Source organism: Puma concolor, chromosome E4 (genome assembly GCF_028749965.1).
Source record: "Puma concolor isolate L17-30 chromosome E4, mPumCon1.1.hap2, whole genome shotgun sequence".
Taxonomy (NCBI): Eukaryota; Metazoa; Chordata; class Mammalia; order Carnivora; family Felidae; genus Puma; species Puma concolor.
In genome coordinates, this window is record NC_141683.1 from 13,898,111 (window position 1) to 13,922,884 (window position 24,774).

Consider the following 24,774-nt stretch of genomic DNA (forward strand, 5'->3'; position numbering starts at 1 on the left):
CCAGAAGTGGTCTTTCCCACACAGCTCCAGGCTCCTCTCTGACCTCCTTCAAGCCTCTGCTTAAATGCCACCCTCTCCACGAACGCTTCCATGCCCAGCTTCTCTGAAATTCCAACTCGCCTCTCCAGCCACGACCCTGCTCCACGTTTTCCGCTCTAACGTTTTCAAAATTCTGCCATTCTTATTTCGTTTTTTAAAATGAATTATTTATCTTCCTCCAAAAGGTGGTGGACCTCTCTAAGGACAAAGGTGTTTTGCTGTTTGATTCACTTATCAGGGTCACTAGTGCCCAGATCGGTGCCTGACGCACGGCAGACACTCGGTAAATACTGTAGAATGAACTAATATCATAAGAGTGTCCTGTTTCTACCTGTGCCTTCCCACAATCTCTGCATGCATTTGACATTCATTTCTCTCAGAACTGTACCTGTATTTGTAATTAATGTAGAGATCTTTTCATTAAAAGCTTTGGGGGGAAATAGTATTTTGTTTTAATTTTTTTTTAACGTTTACTTATTTTTGAGACAGAGAGAGACAGAGCATGAATGGGGGAGGGGCAGAGAGAGAGGGAGGCACAGAATCGGAAGCAGGCTCCAGGTTCTGAGCCATCAGCCCAGAGCCCGACGCGGGGCTCGAACTCGCGGACCTCGAGATCGTGCCCTGAGCTGAAGTCGGACATTTAACCGACTGAGCCACCCAGGCGCCCCCGGGGGGGGGGGGAAATAGTATTAATACCATCTGCGTTCATTCTTTGCATACTTTTCATTCATTGCATTCTTTTCATACTTCAATCGTGTGGGATGGTTGGTGATACAGTCCATGTAGAACCGAACATTTCTGTAAATAGTTTGATAGCCCCAAAATCCTACAGTAGTTACAGAATATCCATAATGTGTGGCCGGATTCAAAATACTTACGGTTCCAAAACCACATCAGAATAACAGGAGGTACAGGACTGCATAGATACCAAGCAACTTATCATTAACTTTTCTTTTCGATAGCTGGTCAGATTTGCACCTGCTCTACTACCTCTCGTTGAGAAAAACAGCATTTGGAAAGAGGAAACTGCCGTTACTCAAAGCTGAGTTTGGCTGAGAGAGTGAGTAGAGTTTACATTCCATTGTCGGCTAGATCCTTACCCCATGGAATGTCTGAGAACAGAATTCAGGCCATGAAGAGGTCGGCAGTGCTTTGATCCAACAGAACCTCAAGAAATTAAACACTATACATTGACTTATACGTTCTCTATGTCACTTACACATAATACACGAGTTTTCCAAATTCTCCTTCCGCTCACAGTTGCCCGGTTGAAGGCACTTGAGCGGAAAAATGCACCCCCAAGCATAACTTCCAAACTAGGCACCCATTACCCTGTGTGTCTAATTTATTTCCTTACGCACTCATCGCTCCCTCTGTGGTGAAGAGTGAGCAAGGGAAATGTGTGACACTATTGACAACAGCCCTACCTCGGTATCTGCACGCACGTGGGAGAATGGAAGGCGCGGGGCCAAGATTCTGCTGTGCCGTGGATTAAGGGTCCCACACTTGCAGAACCAGCTGATCAAACAGAAGCCCTACTGGGTCCGAATCCTTCCATGCTGAAGGGCTGTGAGTACACAGACCTGCACAATCGGAGCATCCACAAGCACCAGTGAGGTCAGAACAGCCCTCGGTGTCTGCTTAGGTGTCCAGGTGCCTCCACTCCCCCCGCCCCCCTCCACGGATCTTGAGATCCACGGATCTGGTCTGAGACCAGGCCAGGGAATCTGCTTTCTGTGACACCTCGGGAGATACAAATGCAGGCCACGCTTTGAGAAACACCATCTTTAAACCTTCACGGGGCTACTTAACAGCCTCTCATTCAGTAAATTCTCAAAAAAAACAAAAAAGCCAAAACCAAAACCAAAACAAAACCCCAAACCACCTGAATTTGCCTTCACAATTTTCAATCCATTTATCCACAGGGAGCCCCTTCCAGTTGATGATCTGGCTTCTTCTATCTCATTAGGAAAAGCTTCAGGCAGGCTAACCTGATCTCAACCAAGATTTTCGGGGGGGGGGGGGGGCGGTGATGAATTTAAAAAGAGAAAAATGATTCAGCAGCCACATGGGCTGTGAGAAGCAAGGACCATTTCATCCTCCAGAGGATTTCATTTCCAGCTGATGAAGCATCAGCACCGCCAGTCCAGTCGTGGGTGTCAGAACACGGAGTTATCAACTACACCCAGGTTAGAGAGTGAGAACAGCAAGAGGCGCCACAGGCCCAGCTCCCTCCGGCCGCTCCCAACATCTCCTTGGAAGGGAGAGGCGGTTCACACAAGGTGACAGGGATGGCCGTGGAGCCGCTTGGCACAGGCCAGCCTCCACTTAACGAGCGCTCAGAATCACACTCAGCATGGAGAAATTCACCCTGACCCTGGACACTTGCCCCCTGGCACCCACTCACTTACATTTTTACTCAATTACTATTTCTAAGAACAGAGACAAAAAAAAAAAAAAAAAATGCAGAGCCCCACTGCTCAGCAGTCTTCTATGGAAGGTCTGAAAGGGGTCCGCAGGCTCTTCCCACAGGCCTGGAGGCCGGGGGCGGGGTGACAGAGCCTCCCACTGTACGGGAATCTACATGGGGCTGGTGCCCTATCTCTCCTTTCCACACCCTCGGAGACACTCCTGATCTTCCCAGACTCGCTGAAGAGCAGGGTGGGTTTCCAGTGTTTTTTTTTTTTTCACCAAAGAAAGAAGGAAGCTTGTAGCAATTAAATGACCGAAAATAACCCCAAGCGAGGAGTGTCTGAGAGGAGAAACCACACAAGGAAGCAGAGTGGGGCTCTCAACACGTTTACTAGGGGAAGAAAAGCGGACAAGGAAACGAATCCAAAGTAGTCACCGAGAAAGTGATAAAAATGAAGGGGACGAGGTTTCAAAGGGGACGCAAAAAGGAGGCAGGAAAGTGTGGGAGCTCCGTGGCCTGGTGGAGGGCATGGAGGCCAGACCTGAATTCAGATCCTGGCTTTGCCTGTGCTGTGCCCGAGGACAGGGTCTTTCCCTGTCCAAGCCACGGTCTCCTGACACGTGGGGATCATCATCCATGCCCAACCCACCGACACGGGGAAGGGGTCAGAATGATGCCTCTTAAGTGCCAGGGACACGGGAGGGAGTCAACAAATGTTTTCCTCCTCTCATTCCATCCCTTCTTTCCTTTTCCAAAAAGCTAGTGGGACAAACACCAGATAATCAACTCTTCTTGGTTTGGACAGTGAAATGAAATACAAATTATGGATCGAAAACAACGTATAATCTGTCTCACAAAAGGGAAATCTAAAAGCATGGATTAAACTTTCCACTCTTTCCACATGGCAGTTCTTAGCCACTTCAGTTCATGAAAATAAATGTATCGTCTCAGTAGAATCAGTTCTTTTTGAGGAAACCCGGCCTAGCCCATTGGAAATAAACTACTTTAATCCTTCATTCCTTGATTCCTAACAAGCAAGGTTGGGCATGGTACATGGCGGAGGAGGATATACCAGTGAATCAGGTATCTACCAGGGTAATAAAAACATTTCTTTTATCCCTATCCGGCACCTCCGCCCACATTTAGCACGAATATCATCCAAACCTTCTTGGGGTCTCAAAAATGCAAGGGAACCAATGCCAGGATTGCAAATTCATTTCATTTCTTCCTGAACATGGATCAGGGGCAACTTCGGACCCCTGAGTTCTTGAACACCTCAGGATCATCTGAGTCCTATTTTGCTGTGGTCTCCCTGCTCGGCATACAGTAGGCACTCAATAAAGGCTGGCTGAATTGATTGCCGTTTCGAATCAGAAAGCACTGAGACCGCTGGCTTCAGTGCCCCTCGGCCTCGCACGTGGTACTGGCTCTGAGGGGTGTGCGCTCATGCTGAGGGTCAGGGCTGAGTGGCCAGCTCCCACGTCCAGTCGGCCAAAGGCCTGACCCATGACAATCCACTCTCAGGCAACCCACAAATGACACCATGAAGGTCACAGATAATGGCAACTTTCCCCTAGGCTTCCCTATGAAGAAGAAAAGCTTCTTCTTCCCCTTCCGTCGAGTACAAGAAACATTAATTGAGCAACTACTGTATGCCGGGCAGAAGAACATAGATGCAAAAAAGATAACAAAAAAATGACACTTGATGTTTTGGCCATGCCGTTCAACCCCTCAGAAAGCATCCTCCATGGGTCGGGGGGGTGGTGTCGCAGATCCGTCTTTCGGATCACTATGCCACCCCCCGGGACACACATGTCATATACCCACAATCCGTTCTTTCACATACAACAATTAAGTCATCAGTTACTGCAAAGCTGTTCACAACTTTTTCTCAGGTAAACTGTGACTGACACTTCGGGGCGCCTTTGTGACTATTCAGCAACAAGGCTGCACTTCAGAATTCTATCTTGCCTCTGACAAGTTCCCCACAGGAGACACACACGAAAGATGGACTGGATGTCACTACATCAAATGAGGTATAAAGCAGACAAGTATACTCACCAAGGTACCCACAGAGCACCTGGGAATGTCTGGAACACAAGCTGCCCACTGAGCCAGAGGGTGTTGTAACAACTGGGCAGACAGCTAGGAGTTTTAAAAAGCACAGTCATTAGCTATTTTACTGAGGAGACGCCTCGCACAGAGCTATACAAAGATTCAAAGTCCAAGGGGCCTCTCTGAACATACTTATTCCCCCACATACATAAGGTCCCTGCTACTCAGGGACCAAGGAGTTACGAGGGATTCTGGATTCTGGTCCCAGATCTGTTGATCTCTTAACCACCAGCCACGCTCCTGAATTCCGTTTTCCCTTTAACACTTAGCTCTAGTGTCAAAATAACAATGCACAATTTATATACGGAAATGGTAAAATAAATACCGTGACTTATATTAAAGATGAACAGGAAGGGCCTTGACCTCCTTTGATAAAAGACAGCCTACCTATTGTGAATGAAACTGAATGTTTCATTTGGTTGGCCTAGATTTCAGTTTTCTTAAGACCCCCATCGTCATTTCTAACCCGCGTGTGGAAACTCTTCGAATAAGTCAAAAATGCGAGTGGATCTTGGTTCGGGGCTGCTGAGCTATAGTTTAGAAATCTAGGGCTACGTGGGATGGATTAAACGCATCTGCCATGACAGTTATCCCATCACGAAATTCTGAACTTTTCTTTCTCTAAAGTAACAGCAACTACATCTCGTATATCGCCCACCATATTTTTATAAAAGAAAATGCACCGAAAAATACCTCTAATTGAAGAGAAAACACTCTTGAGTGTTCTGTCTGGGGTGGAGTGAGTGACAAATGGATTTTTGCATAAGAACATGTAGACTGAGGGGCGCCTGGGTGGCTCAGTCGGTTAAGCGTCCGACTTCAGGTCAGGTGGTGATCTTGCAGTTCGTGGGTTCAAGCCCCGCGTCAGGCTCTGTGCTGACAGCTCAGAGCCTGGAGCCTGCTTTTGAATTCTGTGCCTCCCTCTCTGTGTGCTCCTCCCCAGTTTTTGCTCTGTCTCTGTCTCTGTCTCTCTCTCTCAAAAATAAATACACATTAAAAAAAAACAAAATGTAGACTGAAACCTTTACCCTGTCCCTGGTTTCCTGTGAAACTCTGAACAAATCCCTGGCTTTACCCAAACCTCTGTTTCTGTAAGATGAAGCATACGTAACGCTACCCCTGAGGGGTTTTAGAAGATCACAATGACACTGGCAAATTGAAGGTGATCGAGGGAGGTAACACTATGAGTTATCTCATCTGATAGACGAATCCCCGACCGGCTTCCAGACCTGGTGTGAACCTACTTCTTCCCGAGCTCCCCACCCAGATGTAAAATCCATGTACCTTCCGTTCACCTAGGGTACGTCCTCCAAAAGCGGTTATCACTGCCACTCTTCAGACCTGACTTGCAAACTTCTTTTGACCAAAGACAAAAGCCTTGTGGGTGGATGCTTCTCTCTCTCTCTCTCTCTCTCTCTCTTTTTTTTTTTTGCCAGATTTGTGCCTATTTTATCTCTCACTTTGAAAATGGATAAGGAAGCCTTTTTTTTTTTTTCCATACCCTGTAACTTACCGTCTCCAACGTTCCGCCCACTACCAAGACCCCAAGGCCATGCTTTCACATTTCTGTGGGTTACACCTTCCGGTCAGAGCCCTGTTTCGTGGAGACTCTGGGACTCCGGATGGCCCGGATGGCATGGAAGACGAAGGCCAACACCCAGGTTTCTGCAATATGCCACTATCATCTTGCCACCATATGCCACTACCAGCCGGCATCTGCTCACACGTGTTCTCCCCAATGAGCAACCATGTTGTTTATTTTTAGAGCCTCTACACAGCCTTAACAGGGAGAAAATTCCCTCGAATAACCCGTCAGCCAAGACAGGAAGCTACACTGGGTATAAACTGTTTGTCGCAAGATTAGCAAGTCAAACAAAATCCTCGTTCATATCTGACCTCTAACAAGAGATGCTGAAAGTTATCTTAAATAAAAATCTCCAAGACTATAGCCAGAGAAAGGCAGAATATGCAGAGGAAGTCGCTTGGCTAGCAACACTTTTTCTTCCAACTATGGCCCTGTGCATTTCTTGGGGGGATTTAACTCCTTTTCCTGGGAAACAGCACCTTCTTCAGGCCAGTGGATGTCGTGGTGCCGGAAGAGGGACAGTTCTAGTAACAGAATCCCGATCTCTGAAATGCCCCAGGTCACCCAGGTCAGAGGAAGTCTGGGTGGGACCAAGGCAAGGTAACTACCGTCATTTGCAATTTCCAGCAAGTAGTCTTCAAGTATGCACCTTTGGTTTACTTTTACTCTGTTATAAAGCTGCTGTATTAAATCCTTTCTTTCCTTATTTTCTTGCTTTGTTTTGTTTGTTTGTTTTTAAGCAAGGCCAAAAGACAGGACGCTCTGGTGCTGATCCATTGTGCAGAAGTAAAGACCGGAAATCGGATGGAGACAGAAGTGATGCTAATAGTGATTATTTAGGTTAAAGAAAGCAATTCTTAGTTTTTAAAAACATCAGTCTCAACAATCCATATGACTAAAGCGGCACTGTGGTAGGAATATGCTTTTTTAGATCAATGAGTCTTTGGATATGTATGAAATGCTGTATAAAGTGTGAACACCTATGAAATTCCGAGACATGAATTAGTTTTAGAGAAACAGTCCTTTTTAGAAGTATTTGGGCACTCACTGACTGATAATGGAGGACTATCACTCGTGTTACGCCGGAAGATAGAAATGGTCCTGAATTAAAATTTTGCATGGGTAGTTTGCAAAATGCCTAAAAGATTACGATATTAACTGTAAAAGTTGTAAGGTTCATTTTGCCTGTGAAGACACAGCTAAGGAATAAAGCTAAGGAACAAAACAAAAACAGAGTGTTTCCGGAGCGTCTTCTGGAGCTCCTGCCTAAGAATCACCTGGCTTTCTTGTCAAAGAGCAGGTTTCTGGAGCCCACCTTAAAACTACTGAATCCCGGGGCATCCTGGGTGCCTCAGTTGGTTAAGCATCTGACTTCAGCTCAGGTCATGATCTCACAGTTCCTGAGTTGGAGCCCCGTGTCAGGCTCTGCACTGACAGCTCGGAGCCTGGAGCCTGCTTCAGATTCTGTGTCTCCCTCTCTCTCTGCTCCTCCCTTGCTCCCACTCTGTCTCTCTCTGTCTCTGAAAAATAAATCAACATTTAATTTTTTTTAAATAAATAAACAAAACTACTGAATCCCAGTGTGGATGGAGGGTAGGAGACAAAAGTTTGAGAAACCCCATTTATAACAAGCACTACTACTGACATAGGGAATTCTTTTGCATGGTAAAATTTGAGAAACTTTAGTATAGGTATTTGTGAACTTATAGTTCAAAAAGGACTTTTACAAAATCTCACTTGACCTTGAGGCAATCCAACCAGGTGGATCAGGGAAAAATCAGCCTCTCATAAAGTCTACTTTTCTGGGTAAGTAGTGGTTTTTTGTAGTGTGAAAGTGTCTATGAAAGAGAAAGCATTTCTGGCTGCAAGATAGCTTAACCATAATTAAATGCCATTACAAATGCTCCAGTAAACTTGGTGTGGAATTAGTCCCCACCTCAATCCCTCCAAACCTGCCCCACAAACATCCTTCTCATGACTGCAGCAGTTTCGTAAGTGGGTACTATCATTTCTTCCCAACACTTACTACAATGCGTCTCTACTTTGCGAATTTCCAGCAAATGTTACTGAGAGAGGGCAGACTGCTGATCCCAAATGTATAATGACTCGGGGTCAGCTGGGCTCGAGACCCTCTTTCTAGAATCTGGATACTAGTGCCAAAGAATTAATGAAATTAGACATGACTCTCTACACATAGTTTCATTGTTGATGGTGACATTTTGTGACAGTGGAATTCTCCCAAAATATGTCTCTCTCCAAGACAAATCAGCACCAGTCGCCTTATTCTATGGGGGAGAGAAGCACAAGTTTAGGGAGTAGGCAAAACAGTGGCGGTTCAGGGTTTAGTTCATACATCTGACCAGTAACTTCCATTAACCAGTGACTTCCATTAACTTCCATTAACATACTTCACTGTCATTAACGTATTTAACTAGGGCTTTATACTCTGAGGGGGTACAAATGAGTGACTAAATTATTATTCAAATCAACATGACTTTTTAACAGACTATTTATGAGAGAGAGAGAGAGCACGCGTGTGTGAGCAGGGGAGAGACAGAGAAAGGGGGACAGAGGATCCAAAGTGGGCTCTATGCCAACAGCAGTGAGCCTGATGTGGGGCTCGAACTCACCAACTGTGAGATCATGACCCGAGCCAAAGCTGGATGCTCAACCAAGTGAGACACTCAGGTGCCCCAAAAGACATATCTACAGGTGAGCACGGATCCTTCTGAGCTTGAGGAGGCGGCCAGAACTCAGCTCTGGTTCTTGTCCAGCTACTTCCAGTTAAAGCTAGGAATTCTGGCTCACTCCCATCTCTGTTTCTTCCCCACTAACATCCAGAGCCCCAAATGCCAAGGTATGAGCTTGGATGTGGGAACATTTCCCCTCAGAAAGCCCAAACAGACCTCTGAAGGGGCAGCTCTTTTTACCAAATCGCCTAACTTCTGGGAAAAAAAAAAAAAAAAAAAAAAGTCCTCAGTCTGTGATTTTTTTTTTTTTTTTTTTTTTTTTTTGTCCTTCTAAAGTAGACTCTGAATATGTCATCCACTCTTTTGGGTGCTTTCTCAGCCAGCAACTTACTTCTAAGCCTTTATCATAAAGCAGGGAGCAACAACTTCAGTGGTATTGTCATTAAGACGTCAAAGCAGAAGTGAAAATGAGATTAAGCCAATGGATGGAAAAATAAATGACCAAATAAGAACCAAACTCCCAAGCGGAACCACTGTTCCACTGCCGAATCTGGTCTAGAGAGAATAATCTCTGATCGATCTGGTCTAAAAACAGCACTGAATTACCAATACTGAAATGAGTCCAAGACTCAAAACTTAAATTATATTTTCCCAAAAATTCCCATTGACGTTTTGAAAACCATAAATGTTTTAGTGCGCTTAAAAGACACCAAAAAGTGCTTCCGTCTAGATTTGCAAAGGCCGCTGGACTTGTGGTCTTTCTCAAAACCAAACTCTGCATTCCTATTCCCAAGATGAAGTAACAAATAAGGATCCTTACAACAGCCTAAAGTTATGAATGAGTAGTTATTTGTGAACCGGCTCGTCAAGACAGATGTGGTATTTGTCAGCGTGGTGTGGGTCAGATAGGGAAAGCCAAATGAGCAGAGCCAAGGTCTAAGTCGCAAACATTTTTCTTTTTCTTGCAGGAGACTGGAAAGATGCTGCAGGATTTCCTGAAACAAACAACATCTCCCAAAAAAAGCCGTCGCATGCTGAAATAGACATTGTCAGCAAGCCAGTGTCTCTGCTTCAGGAAGAGCCCGCTTCCCCGGTCCCAGCATGCAGGCAGCAAGGAGGGCCTGACCGAGAGCGGTGCTCTTGCTGAGGAACGCGTGGAACGTGCCAGCAAGGGCAGACAGCTGCGGGGGGAGCTCGGAAATGCATCTGAACTATTTTCAGAAGGTTTGAGCTTCACAACCTCCAGAAAGCATTTTCCGTTTGCCTCCAATTGCTCAGTCCCCGCGGTTAAAGGGGTATCGAAGCCCCACGCTTCCAACTTGTCGGGTGATAACATATCCAAGGGCTCATGCGAGAGAACGAAGGGATCGTCCTGGTCCACAAATGATGGCTTTCTCGGCTGTTGAGAAATCCAGCAGAGGCTACATCCGGTAAACGTAACTCCTCCTGGACGGCAATGTTTTTCTCACACCAATGAAATGGCTTCACTCGGCTGCCCCAGGAAAGCAGGAGGCTCCCTCGCACGGAGAACATCTTGCACTGGGAACAGCCGCCCAGGGCCTGGTGAGGCCTCTCCTCTCGGCTATCACCTCCCAAGTTTTCATTTCCTCCTCAGACCCTTTGTGGTGACCCTGGGCCACCTTCTCTCCTTCCTGCCATCCATCTTCCTCGTGGAGACTTCTACTCCCTGATGTCATTTGTCGCTAAGGCCTTTTTAAAAATGAATCACCTGACAGCTAAGAAACTGTTGCGGCCAGTGCTTGGTTATGGAGGTGAAATGAGGTCCACCACAGCTTAACTTTGGCTGCCTGACCTGGCTCAGCCTTGAGTGCAAATGGCCTGGATTCCATCTCAGCAGACTCTCACTTGGCGGGAGCGGGGGCGGGGCAGGGGCAGGAAACCTGTGAAGAAGGACTGAACCAGGCCCAGAAGCACCTTACACAGAAGCACCCTCTTAGTATCAGCTTCTTAGGAAACACATCCGCTCCCTGCGTCACTGCATTTCAAACTTTCTGGCCGAGAAAGATAAAGGGGTGAATGCTATGTGAGCCATATGCATAGTCAGAGAGATCGGTTAAAATACTTGAGACATGTTTTCCCTAAACACGTATATACCCCTTGAAACGGTTGGTAACATCTTGAGATGTCAAAAAAAAAAAAAAAAAAAATCAAAACTGGAAATTAACGTGCTGAACTTGCGCCACAAGATGCCCTTGAGATTCAATGCAAAGCAAGCCTAGTAGGTGCCAGAAACAGCTACACTTTTTTACCCACGTCTTCATCAGTCCTTTCTGACGCTAGGGAATGGGTGTTATTGTCTTCATCTTTACTTTTTTTTTAAGTTTATTTATTTATTTTGAGAGAGAGAGAGAAGAGGGAGAGGGGCAGAGGAGAGAGAGAGAGAGAGAGAGAGAGAGAGAGAGAGAGAATCCCAAGCAGGTTCCGTGCTGTCAGCACAGAGCTGAATGCGGGGCTCGAACCCACAAACTGCAAGATCATGACCTGAGCCAACGGTCGGACGTTTAACTGCCTGAGTCACCCCGGTGTCTCTTTCTTTATCTTTAGAAGAGAAGAAACTGAGGTCAGGTTAAATAAGGGGCCACAAAGCCACGAATGGCACAGTCAAGATCGGAATTCAGCAGGAAGCAAGTTAAACGTCCCTCAGGCAGTTTGGACAACAGGCGAGGAACCAGCGAAGCTGCTAACTAGCTAACTAAAACAAGACCACCACGTTCTAACAACTGCCATTGGCCTTGTGTTTGATGTTATCCCCGTGCTCATTACCACACCAACCTGCCTTCCCCAAAACACTAATTCTCTGAAAGAGACAGGATGAATCCTCCTTCCATCAAACCTATCAAAACGTTGGTGAAGAAACGGCTGCAGCTCCAGGCCAAAACCAGGGACTTGATAAATCAGCATTTTTGCATCAACCAAATATAAAGATAAAAGTTGAATGTGTTAAAGGCAGGGAAGAGGACCATGGGAAAAGGACCATGGCCTCAGTGGTATAATGCCTTCTGTAGGGAAAGAATTCAGAGCTTAACAACATAATTCATGGTAGGAGAGGAGAGATACCACTCTTCCGCGGATGTGCTACATCGTTTTGCAAGAGGGCCAGGAAAGTCAGGCTCTCCATTTCCTGGTCTCTTATTTTAGGGTCTCGATTATCTGTGGTAACTAAGAGCCTTACTTTAATAAGTCACATCCCTGATAGAAATAGTTACGTCCAGGTCCTCATATGTCCCAGGGAAAATACTAGTACGGACTTTATAGGGTTACTGGTGAGGATCCAATGAGGACTTGCATGTAAAGTATTTAAGACTGTGCTCGACACATCGTCAGCGCCCAGCGAAGGTTGGATGCCATCATTATCATTCTCACCATGATGCTCTTTATTATCTGTAAAACCGGAAACAGGAAATGCATGGGTAGGAGAAGCCCAGTGCTGCCGTTCCCACAGCGATAGGATCCATGGGGCACATTCTCCCTGATAACGAAGGGGAGTCGATTTCATCTCTACATCACCTGGTCCTGATGCTTGGGAACCATAAATCCTTCGTCTGGTAGGTCGATCTTATTCTCTAAAGGGAAATGCTCATTCGTTTATGAGGCAGGTATTGAGCAAATACGATGCACTAGTTTCTGTGAGAGTCAGCTCCCGTTCTGAGGCAATTTACAAACCGGTGAAGAAGCCAGCTGCAATGTGGCTAGATTTTCCCGACGGCAAAAGAGAAGAGGCCGCTTGCTGTAGAGATGAGTTATCCGTCTTGTGAGGCTGCACAGGATGAACTAATTCACAAATCAAAGGCTTTGACATCTGCCTAAAGCTCAAAGGCTGTTGAAAGGTGTTAAAAGATGAATCTCCAAGCAGAAGACACAGCACAGACAAAGGCCCGGAGGCACAAAAATAAATGGCCCATTTGGGTAAAGGCAAACAGGCCGCTGTGGCCAGAGTGTAGTTTTCATGCAGGGATTTAGCAAGACGTGGGGCTGAGCAAGGAGGGGCCAGACCCTGAGAGGTCTTGGATTTTATCTAAGAAACCTGAAATCTTACCTAAGAAGCCTAAATTCTCAAGGGCTTCCTATACGAAGACAGACAGCACTAGACCCAGTGAATTACCAGCCCTTCCCGCCTTTGTTCCCCAGTCTCTTACGCAACAAAGGTCACCTAAAGCCCGATCCACGTTAAGCAAGGGAAATGGATCCATTGAGTGGAAGTAATACAAAGACAAGAATGAAGTGAAGGTACCAGTGATATTCCAGGCTGGCGGGAGTAGTTCCCGGAACCCTGCTTTTAATCCCACTTTAATATCTCTAAAATCCCTCTTTTTAATGTGTCTTACAATTAGCGGCATGGTAGAATTAATGGTCAGTGATATTGCTTTCTTGGTGCCACACAAAATAATGGCGCTTCTGAAAATCAATGATGTTTGAGATTCAATGAACCAATAGCTGCAAAGAAGACCTACTACGTGCTGCACGCAGAGCTAGGCGCTTCTTTCCGCAGGCCTTCCTCCACCCGACAACCCTAGGACACAGGCATATTCTCCATCTTTAGAAGGGAAGAAAGCGAGGCCTGGTAAAGTGAAGGTAACGGCCATGCACGCAGATATTCCAGAATAGCTGAAGAAGAAGGTAATGCAGAGACTGTGGGGAAGAGGTCAAAGGGCAGTTTTATGCAGAGCCAAGGCCACCAAGCCGGCCCCAGGGCGCAAGGTGGTCACAGGGCAGTGCAGTTCAACACCCACTTCCGGATTTCCGACGTTAGGAAAGAAACAAATGACTACCCACCCCGCGGTGGTTGCAGCAGGATGCGAATTTCTCCTAAACAAGTGAAGAGGCCGGCTTTGAGTCTAGGCAAACCCATCCAAGAATCTTTAGCGAGCCATTTAATTTAAAATACCTGGAGAAGGCTGAATTCCTAGGTTTAAAACGATCTTTGTTTAAAGAATATTAAACAACAAAAGCGCACCATATGGTTTCAAAATGACAATGGAAACATTTGTTTATCTGGGCCAAAAGCACATTTCATCAAGCTGTTCCGAATCTGCAAAGTGGAATACACCCTGCAGGAGAAAGGCTGCCTGCGTAGAGCGAGCACATCTGGCAAATCCAGATCCTCTCTCCAGGATCCGTCAGGACCGGAAATGCTACATCAAGACAGCTGAAAGGGCTGTTTTCAGAACTCCTTCTCGCAGCCTCTCTGCCCTGAGGCTGCTCACCTTACAGCAGAAAGCGGGGAGGGGGGTGGGAGAGGCGGCAGGGGGCGGGGGGCAGGGTCGGACCGAGAGCCACCCGGTGGTCGCCAGCACGCCCGCCCAGGGCCCCGGCTCCTCCACTCCGTCTCCCTAACCTTCTAAAAATGCAGCCCGAAGTGTGTTGTAATCTCTGGGCGAAGGCCTAACAGTCAGTGACCTCCTCGGTGCTAACCCAGATTTGATGTGGGATCAGCAGTGAGTCATTAGCCTTTTTTTTTTTTTTTTCGCGTCTCAGTTTCCTCTAGGAAAAATGATCTGTCATTCTTTCATATCTTTATATGAAAGATGCTCGGACTAGGTTACATCAGCGTCTTCTCGCCAGGGAAAAGTCAGAATTTAGAAAGTGCAGCTCCGTGAGTAGACCCCAGGGGTCGCTGTGGAGACACAGAGGGCTCCAGGTCCCTCTGCCAGGTCAAGAGGTCCCCACCTGCCCCTCTAGCTTCGCAAAGCCCAGCCTCCACGGGATGGGGACGCCTCAGGAGAAGCTTGCAGCGAGCTTGGTCTCACCTGGCAACAAAAGCGGCCCAACTCCTTCGGTTATAAACAGCATCTTTCTCCCAGTCTTTGAAAAGCAAAAGGAGGAAAGGAGAGGAAATCCTGAAAGAATGTGACCTAAGTTCAATGGAACCACAGTCAGGCACTAGAGTTAGGACAAGCAATGATACAATTAAAAATGCAGAAATTAAAGTCTGGTCCATTGTGTGTTAATAACTCAATCATGGTAGAAGTCAAGGGGTCAAATCCGCTTGTCTTTGATCTTGCTCTCTTTCTTTCTCATACCTCTGGACACACAGAATCTTAAAAAATAAAACCCCTGAATATAAAGCAAAAATACTACTCTGTTCCAGCAATTGCTAACATTTGCCTTCATTGGGCAGCTGGCCAAGAGTCCAGCAATCTGTATACAGAAAGACATGTCCATGAATAGAATCTTAAGTCGAAGTCACCAAAACCATAGTGCTATTGGTATTCATTCTACATTCCATGATTTCACTTGGAAAATTACAGGGGAAATAGAAAAGGAGGTTGTTTGCTATTGAATGCTTAACTCTCATGTGCCACAATTACAAAGGAAACCTCATGGTGATGTCTCGGGCTGTAGCTTTCAGTTTATCTAGCTCAATAGGATAGAATGAACCAACACAATTATTTACTTTCTTCCGGTGCCTAGGGTGGAGGGTCTACTCTTCATTAACACGAACTGCTGATTTTCCTTGCAAGGAAAATCCAAGACTGCTCCTCACTTCTTCTTGCTCTGTTCTAACATCACATTGCTGCTGCCCGAAGTCACTGATGGGTGGGGCAACATCATTATTTAGGCTAAATGAATGGGGAGTTTTGATGTCTTCAATTTAGGTGCTCGAAGAGCATAATAAGAATGTACATATCACACCAAACTGGTCCAGTACATACTCGCACTTAATTAAGATAACTTTCCAATTATCTTTCTATTCAATGCTCTCAGGTTAATGTCCTTTTGGACACTCAGTTATTTTATGGTTAGGATATTACTTTTAAAATGGCACTCCTAGCAGAACTGAATAAGCCAAAATCAATACCAGGCTTACTAGGGCTTCTCAACATGCACATTGTTGACATTTGGGGCTGGACGAGTGTCTGATGTACGTGGTGGTGGGAGTGGAGGGGGGGAATCTGTCCTGTACATTTTAGGGGGGTCAGCAACAGAACCCGGCCTCTACCCAGTCAATGCCAGTAGCACCCCTTCCCTACCAAGTCATGACAACGGAAACTGTTTCCAGACATTGCCACAGGTTCCCGGGAAGGGAGGGGGAGGGCGGAATCACCACCTGTTAGGATCCCAACACTGCCCGATCTGTGATGATGAAAAAAGTAAGAGGAAAGATAGAAAGTGAAACTTTCTCTTTCTTCCCTTGATTGTCCAAGCCTCTACCGATTCCAATTGTCAATCATTTGGATTCTTACCCTAGTTGACAGAATCACTCTCAAAATTTCTAAAGCTGTGAGCAGTGTCTTTCAAATCAATGTGCCTTGAACATCAAGTGCATTGTCAAAAGGACTAGACGGCTACTAATTCCCACTGGGTAAACTATCGGTAAACCTTAGCATAACTCCACTTTGAGCCTTAAACCAACAGCATGTGAAAAGATCAATATGAATAAATTCAAACTTAATCAGACCCCTTCTTTAAATGTTGACACAGTATTATTTATATCCCATAAATACCTTCTTGACTAAAATTCATCCTAGGAGATTGGCACCTGGCCAGTTCTATTCATATTTACTATATTTATACAGTATGCTGGGCCAAGGATAATATTTAAAACAAAATATGCCTGAGGGCATATACAATATCTCTTATATTTTTACTCTTAAATCTCCACATTGCTAAAAATATTTAGTCTGAACTGTATAAAATGTCCCACAAAGGGCTATCAGCAATCTGTAATGATATATAGCTCATTGAGTATAATTAGAGCATATTTGTAATATTTGAGCTGAAGTCACTCCCTGAACACTAATAAGTTGGTGGTAAAAAGTGAACCAGTGATCTTTCCCATGCCTTCATCTCTGGGGCTTATGACCCTTGCCGGATTCACTGCAAGAAATGACAGGCACATTCCTCCCCACGGTTACTTCAGTGACGCCCGAGTTAAAAGCTGGGTGGAAAGTCCTAAAGAGGGAAAGCTGGTATATAAGCCAATGCTGTACTTTCAATTTGCTCTTTAAAAATATGGTGGAGTGATTTCTTCTTTTCTCCCTTTTTTTTTTTTGGAAGGCTTCACTATATTCCAGTATAACTAGAAAGTGCTGGAAAATCAGTTAACCTACTTTCTATAAAATTATCCACAGCCCTTGCACAGTAGTATCGAATCTGCTCTTAATATGGTTTTCTGCTCCTAAACTTCCATAGAAGGCTGCATTCTTTGTATGAAAACTGATAGGATCTGCATATATTTTTTATACCGGACTTATCAGAGCTTTTAATCTATTTGGTGGCCGGAGGTAGGATAGAGAAGAGAATCCACAGGCTGATCTTCAGTGACATCCTCTGAAATCCCAACAATCTGAGGATTTTTCCAATTTGCTGATGATCATTATTCTGGGCTGGATCATCTCAGCAATTTGGACCGAGATGCACCAGAAAGGGCAAGGAATCAACACCCTCTTAGGTAACTTGCTCTCTCCACACCTGTCTTAATGAGGAGCAGAGATCAGACCTCCTGTCTGTTATAAAAGTGCTGGCAATTCATCTGAACTTTCGCAGGTAAATACGGTGCAGATTCTATATAACCTCCCTACCTACCAGCCCAAATACCCGTAGAACGGATACACGTGCTTGAGAAAGCACACGCACTCACTCGACTTTCTGTTTGGTCTCAAGCACTGTGGGCCAATTACAGTCAACTTTCTTTCCTAATATCTCCTTGGCTCCACCCCAGGTAGAAAGCTTTACTTCCCGAGGGGAGTAAGCGGGGTGTCTGCATTTATCACCGCGGTTGAGGAAGGCCCTCATGACGGTACTAAAACCATCCCGCTGGCCAGGATCCCCCGCATCTGCTCTGCTCTTGAACAAGAAGTCGAGAAGGTGCAGCCAAAGAAAGGTGGCCAGGAAGACTGGGGTTAGATACACGGGCTGACGTTCTGAGACCCGCAAGTACAAGCCATGGGAAAAGTCGCAGGACTGGGACTTGTCAGACTAAAAAGAAATATTAAGAAGGAGAAGTACCACCCTGCAATTAGAGCCTCTAGGACAAAAGTACTAAGATGGCCATATTATCTATTTAGGCAAGACACAGAGACTTTGTGAAGGCGGCCAGCAAGTATATAGGGCATGGAAAGGGGAGGAGAGAAATGGGCAACCAATGAAAAGTTTATGACTGGGGATTTGGAATAGCAAATGTAGAAGCTTTTTTTCTTCTTCTTCTTCCTGGTATTTAACCCTCTCAGGTATCACTGGAGGATGATGCTTTTTTTTTTTTTCTTTCTTTCTTTCTTTTTTTTTTCTTTAAGAACTTGGATACCATTCTCAGCTAACTGTCCTCTCCCCCCCCCCCCCCAGGAACTGCACGATAAATCACTTTACCTGTCCCTCTGCTACTATATGCCAGCTGCCCTCCGAGAAGCCAGTTTAAAAAAAGAAAAAATCGGCTGTCTTCTACCCTACGTGAGATTTAGGAATGCACCAAAGTGACTGCAAGGAAGCCTGTGCAAGGGCCGGGAGCCGAGGCTCTAGGAGTAGGAAAGATAAACGGTAAACCCCGTGAGGAAACCGATCTGCTCCAGCAGCGATCTTAAGACAGGTCTGAGTGGATTCTGGAAAATAACGCCAAGTAAAACGCTTTTAAGCCCCGTCAGAAGCGACGTTGTCCCTTCTACCACTCCAGGTGAACTCAAAAGGGGACGTGGTGACGAGGGCTCGCTCTGCGGGGAGTGTAAACACCCAGCTGTGGCAACAGATGCGAGAGTCGAGGGTGTCGAGTTAGTGTTCGAGGGGTCTCCAAACCGGGTTTTGTGTCAACGATGCTGACATTTTTCGGGGCGTTAGAGACAATAGGGAAGGCTTGGGGAACCCGCTGATAGGTCGGCCCGGAAAGGGGCGCCTTCCGGAGAGGCTAGCTCTGAGCCACTTTTTTTTTTTTAACCCTTGGTGCGCCGGCCCGGCGGGCTCCGCGCCAAGCCAAGAAAACGAGCCCACCGGGACGTCGCAGCTTGACCCTGCCCTAGGGAGCGCCTCTCGTTTGACAGAGGAGGGGGGGCTGACTCCTGGCTGGTGGCCGAGAAGAGACTTTCGGGGGCCAGAAGGACAGAATCGCGCCTCGTACGGGACCGAGGCGTTGGGGGAAGGGAGAAATGGAGAAAATTAAGTCGAAAGTCGCCGACTGCAAGCCTAACGTTCTCAGGCACCCGACTGGCGAGGAGGTGGGTGGGACGGAGGACGGGGGTGGGGGGGAGCGCAGACGGGGACCCGGAGCGGGAAGGGCGATCCCTGGAGCCGTGGCGGCCCCGAGAGCCTCGGGCAGCGCTAAGCCTCGGGGAATGGAAGCGAAAAACAGTACTTACTTTCCGAGGGGAAGAAGGGCGGCATGTCTATTTTGTAAACCTCCTTGGCGTAGTACTCCTCGTCGCTCCTCTCGCGCTCGCAGGCGGCCGCCCTCCGGCTCGCCTTCTCCTGGAGCAAGTCCCGGGTGCTGTTGTAGATGGAAATCACCTCCGGGGGGACTTCCTCGGGCTCGGGATAGTCTTCTGGGGGGCTGGTGAGCTTCAGCTTGCTCAGGATCTGCCCGCGGATCGCCTCGATCCTCTTGCGCATGAACTGGTCCATATCGAGCGTGCTGCAGGTAGACAGGCTGAGCGCGGCCGTGACCAGATGCAGGAGCAGAAAAGCGCTCAGCACACAGTAGTGCATTTTTTTTTAAAGGTGGAAAAAGTTAAAAAAAAAAAAAAAAGGTAAAAAAAAACTAAGAAAAAAAAAAAAAAAGAAACCGACAACTCTCAAGTACAGATCAGGTAGATTTTTTTTTTTTTTTAATGCGAAACTTTTGCAAACAATCGAGAGTCAACGTCCAATGGAAAAAGGTATCTTGCTTGAATTCCTTTAAAAAGAAGATGCAGGTCGTTCCAAAAGTGGAAACATTAACACACGGTGGGCAGGGAGAACCCTAACTTTGGGGAGTAAGAAAAAGTTTTCTTGGAGCGACGAGTTGGGGGGGGGGGGAGAGAGACGAGTGGCTATTAGGCAGGAATAAATTTAAGAGGAGGAAACGGAGTTCAGTGTGTCAGTTTCGGGTGCGGAGTGGCGGATCTGAACTCGGCTCCTCCGGCCAAAAGGGAAGAGATGAAAAGGTCCCGGGGCTGGCAGCTGGCGAGCTGGCGGGAGGGGCGCCGGGAGCGCTGTGCGGGGGGCCGCCGAGGCTGGCCGGGCGGTAATTTAGGTATTTAAAGAAGGAGCGGTTCGGCCCTGCCTTCCACTGCGGCGCTGAGAGCAGGAGCAGCCGCGGCTCCGGAGCGGAGAGCGCACACGTGTGTGAGTGTGTGAGTGTGTGAGCGAGTGTGTGTGCGCGCGCGCGTGTGCGCGCGCTGGGGGCGAGCCCGGCGCGCCGCGGGGAGGCGGGTGCGCTCCGCACGGCGCTCGGGACTCGGTCGGGTCCTGCGCGGGCCGCGGCGGCGGCGGAGGCGGCGACGATCCTGCTCCCGGAGCTGCGCGCGGTGGCCGACACCCCGGCCGGCGCGCGCCGACCCGCCCGGCTACTCCACGTCGTGCCGCCGCTTGCAGACGCGTCCAGCCTCCAGCGCCCTCCTTCTCCTGCTTCTCCTCCTCCGCTCGCTCCGGACGCCAACCCGGCCACCGACGACCAGCTGCCGCCGTCGCCTGCAGCCCCGGGGACGCGCTGACTAGGGAGCGTTATTCCTTGAGGGGGCTGCGAGAGGGGTCCCTTGGACTCTCACCCTTCCCCACCCTCTCCTGGGTTCTCTCCCACTCGGACTTTCTCGCTGCGGGTAGGTGGGCACTTGGCACCCTGAAAGAGACCCTGTCCTTTTCCTTTCTGCAGCCGGGCAGCTCCTCACTTTGTTCCCGAATGGCTCCCTAGACCGTTATACTATGTTCCCCATCCCTGTCCCCGTGTCTCCGTCACTTGCGCTCCTGCTCTTCTGTTCCTTTCTCTGCCTCTCTCTCTCGGTCTCTGCTTCTCTCTCCTGTCTGCCTGCCTCTCTCTCTCTTTCTCGTCGGGAGCTTCTGGAGCTCCCCTCGGAGCGGACCTTCTGCTGCCAGCAGATAACATCACGATCTTGCCTGGGAGGAGAGATTTATAAGTTCTCCCTGAACCACGTGTTTGCCTTCAACAAAGTGACGTGCTAGGATTACAGTCAGAAGTCCTCTCGTTTACTTAGACCACGAGCTCTCCCTGAACCGTTGAGGGGGTGTGGAAATGAGGACGGCTGTGGGGAAGGGAGGGAGGAGGTGGAGTGTGCGCCCTGACAACAGTGATTTATGGTATTTACTTTATATAGTCATTTTGGACGCGTCTGTTGAAGGACAAGCTATCAAGCCTCCCGTTTTTACTCAGCATGGCTCACTCACAGCCTCCCAAACCGAATCACTTGCTCTAGAATGTCTTTCCTCCTATATTGTACACACACACACACACTCTCTCTCTCTCTCTCCCCCTCTGTCTCTGCAAATGAGCATCAGTTTATTCAGGATTCACCCAACCCTGAGACCTGCTTCCAATCCAAGATTCACCTCTTACTTTTTTAGTGGAATTATTTTCTGGGATTCCACCAGACTGTTGCTAGTACCTTTATCCTGAAGCTTATTACAGTTTGCTGTTTACTGTCTAGTCCTCCATTTGACAGTGAATTGCTGAAAACAGAAAACAGATCTTCATCTTTTTTATCTAGAGAATGAAATCCATTTACTTGTTTCATTCTTGAAATGAATGAATGGGTATCTTAATTGGCTGCCCACACCACTTTTTGCTATGGCTCTCTCTTCACCTTCTTCCCCAGCTAGACATGAGTAACCACCTTCATTCTTTCCATAGCATACATCCAGGAAGCTGGAATTGTAAAGTGTTTGATGTCTGCTGTTGGGCATTACATACAACTTGACATTTTCTGTTTCACTCTAGTCTCAGATGAATCCAAGAATGATTCTTGCCACTGTTCACTTTTCCCTTTGTCTTTTATTTTATTTTATTTTATTTTATTTTATTTTATTTTATTCAGTTACTCAAAGTCAGCATTTTCATTTCATCATGACTGTGGCCATACTGCCTAGCAGATGATTTCAACTGGAAACTGTTGTTTTCCCCCAAACTCAAAGCCTCTACATTAATTCCTTTGTTCAGATGTTTCTTTTATGATAGAAAGGTCACAAGGAACTTTAACTTCAGGAGTTTACATGGGGATGGGGCCCGTATCATTTGTAAATAAAGGGTTGAATAGTCATAATTATAGCGGACACATACTACCCTTAGTAATGTGAGACAGATGGGTAGAGATATATATATGGTCATTTAATCTTTACAAGAACCCTAGAAAGTATTACAATTATCATTATTTTGCAAATGAGAGGACTGAGGTGCAGAGAGACTAAGTACCTGGTTCAAGAGCATAGTAAGTGTAGAAATGGATTTTAGAGTCAGGATCCATTGTCTGTGTCCTTACCCACTATGGACTTCTAAGATGCCCTGGGCACACGGCTATGTCTGACAAACGTGGATTCCATAGTGAAGTAAGTTTGGGAGATACGTGGGTCCCCGTTGCTTCTTGCAGATTCACAATCCCCATCATCGTGTTAAAAGCTCGGAGAATCTTGCAGGAAAAAAACCCAAAACTGTTCTGCTCTTTTATCTAGCATATTCTGAACTCTTCTGAACATGGAATTATTTACCTATGAGGGCACATCGGAAAACTCTGAAATCAAGAGACTGTTCCAATCCACTTCTGAAAATTATGTATAAATCAGCATTAGCAGTTTCCTTTCCTTGAGGCCAGTTTCAAATCCAAGCAGCTCGAAAAGACTTGGACAATGAACTGCCATTCCAATAGCCGAGGCAAAGTGTCACCCAGAGGAGATGCTGTGGGGCTCGCAGTTTCAAGTTGCTCTCCCCTTGAGTTCAGTTTGAGAACTGCAGTCTGCCTGTACACGAAGGGGGAAAGGTGAATATTCGTATACCTCAGGCAATTCTAGAAAGTAGAGCAAGGCTTGCAAACAGGACCTCGGGACTACAGATGTTGCCTTGGAGTATGGCCGGTTACCTCCTTCACGATACTCCACTGAGGACATAGGGTCAGCCTCCCCGCAAATCAGGGAGACTACCCCCTTGGTGTAGACACAAACTCACCAGAGGTTGAGTAAACTCAGATTAGAGTGGGTTAGGTTAGCAAAAGTCCACCTGCATTACTTCTAGGAAAACAACGGAAGCCATAAGTACTTCTGACAGCCCTTCCCAACAAAAACAGACACACTTATGCCCATAATACTTGGTTTGTTGAGCACTTATTGCTAACTTAACAACACCTTGGACCTCTTGCTTATTCATAATAAACTACTTCTAATTTCCCCAAAGCCCAGGAAGGTAGGACAGAGGAGGGGTTGGTGAAATGTGGAATGGACAAGTAGAGCCACTTGAGGCCACTTGAGCCACCTGATACAGGAGACGAGTCCCTTTCTACCTGTCAGGTAGAAACCCTTTGAAGATGTAACAGGTTAACCCTGTAAGAGATGCCTCCCTGAACACCACAAGTGGATCCTTTCTTCTATTAAATAACTCTTTTGGAACCTTTTCATCTCTATATTCAAGAAGTAAACATTCACTAAATTTATTGAGATCTTATTATGTGGTAGGCACTTTAGACAGTCTTCACAGTAAAAGGGTGTTTAACCCAGATAGATCATCTTGATTACCTCAAAATGGTATTTAACCTACATAAACAGGCAGGCTCCAGAGTCAAGTTTTCATGAGTTCAAGTTTCTGCCACTTTTTGTTTTTGTGATCCTGGCCAAGTTACTCAGATACTGTGTCAGTTTCTTTGTCTGTGAAATGGGGATAATGCATGGTACCCACAAGACTACTGAGGATTAAAATACACAAGGTACACAAAACAGTTCCAGCAAACCTGGCACTTAAAATGTGCTCATTAAATGACCCACCATTTTCATATCCTGTCACTTCATTTTTTCAGGGAACGTGTAACAAAACACATGTGGCCTCTCCTCTTTCTCAGATATAAATAGAATGAAAAAGCCAGGGTAGATGCTAATAAGACTTTGCCTCATGGTTACGCCTCTGAGGAGTTTGGGGAGGTACATTCCCATTCAGTTGTTTTAAACATTATGGCTTTTTGCTCCCATTAATTCTAAGAAGAAAGGACAAGAAAATATACTTTGGGTGAATAGAACTCTAAATGACTGAAGTCCAGTTAGGTTGAAATTCAAGATTAAGGTCTCTTATTATTTACCACCCTAAAATGGACTTCTTTGTTTCCCAGATCAGAGGGGAAAGGGTGCAGCTCTTTCGAGCACTAGCCCTTCTCTGCTCATTAATGGGTCCATTCACTAAAGGCCTGCAGAACTCCGACAAGATGCTAAACAAATGTTTGATATCACAACTACTCATCTCTGTCCAGGGCTTTACCCTCTGGATCCTAGGCAAGAGTTTATGATGTCATAGGTCCTTCCTGACTCTAATGAAAGAAGAACTTTATTTGCAACAACTTTGAAAACTTCCCACAAGGGTTTCAACTATTAAAACTCAGGAGGTAGAAAAAAGAAATCTATAGAACTACTGTAATTGATTACATTTTCCTCTAGTGATAAATGCTAAATGCAAATAACGCTTGAATGTGAAAATATTAAGCCTTTTTTAGTTCTTCTAATTTTATATTTGATGCAGTTCAGAAACACTGGCCGTGTCCTGTTCTGTTTGCATTTCTAGAAGTAAACAAATTTCTGCTCTGGACTAATGAAGTGGAAAGGTTAGTGATTTCCCCAATTATTATCTCCATTTTGTAGCTACAGGTTAATCTAAGACAAAGTGATAAAAAGAAAGGAGGGAACAGCGGGCAGGGAGAAAGGCTTAAAGAGAAGATCAGAGGTGGTGAGAGATAAAGGGATAAACTCACGAGATAGGGACAAGACAAAAACAGCACAGCAGAGATAAACACCCTTTAATGATACTCTGT

The 24,774-nt window shown here is 46.4% G+C and overlaps 1 protein-coding gene across 3 annotated transcripts in view; it reads right to left on the reverse strand.

Annotated features, from left to right (window-relative positions):
- TGFB2 (transforming growth factor beta 2) overlaps positions 1-19,493 on the reverse strand; it is an 83,619-nt gene extending 64,126 nt beyond the window's left edge. For 2 of the 3 annotated variants that reach the window (XM_086693671.1, XM_086693669.1), the window contains exons 1-2: positions 19,147-19,493; positions 4,514-4,597 (exon numbers count right to left, since the gene is read on the reverse strand). In XM_086693671.1, coding sequence (XP_086549797.1) covers positions 4,514-4,597; positions 19,147-19,492 — 430 coding nt within the window. In that variant the 5' untranslated portion in view covers position 19,493. The remainder of the gene's footprint in view (positions 1-4,513; positions 4,598-19,146) is intronic. The other variant, XM_086693670.1, reaches the window with a different exon arrangement.
- Between the last annotated feature and the right edge of the window lie 5,281 nt (positions 19,494-24,774).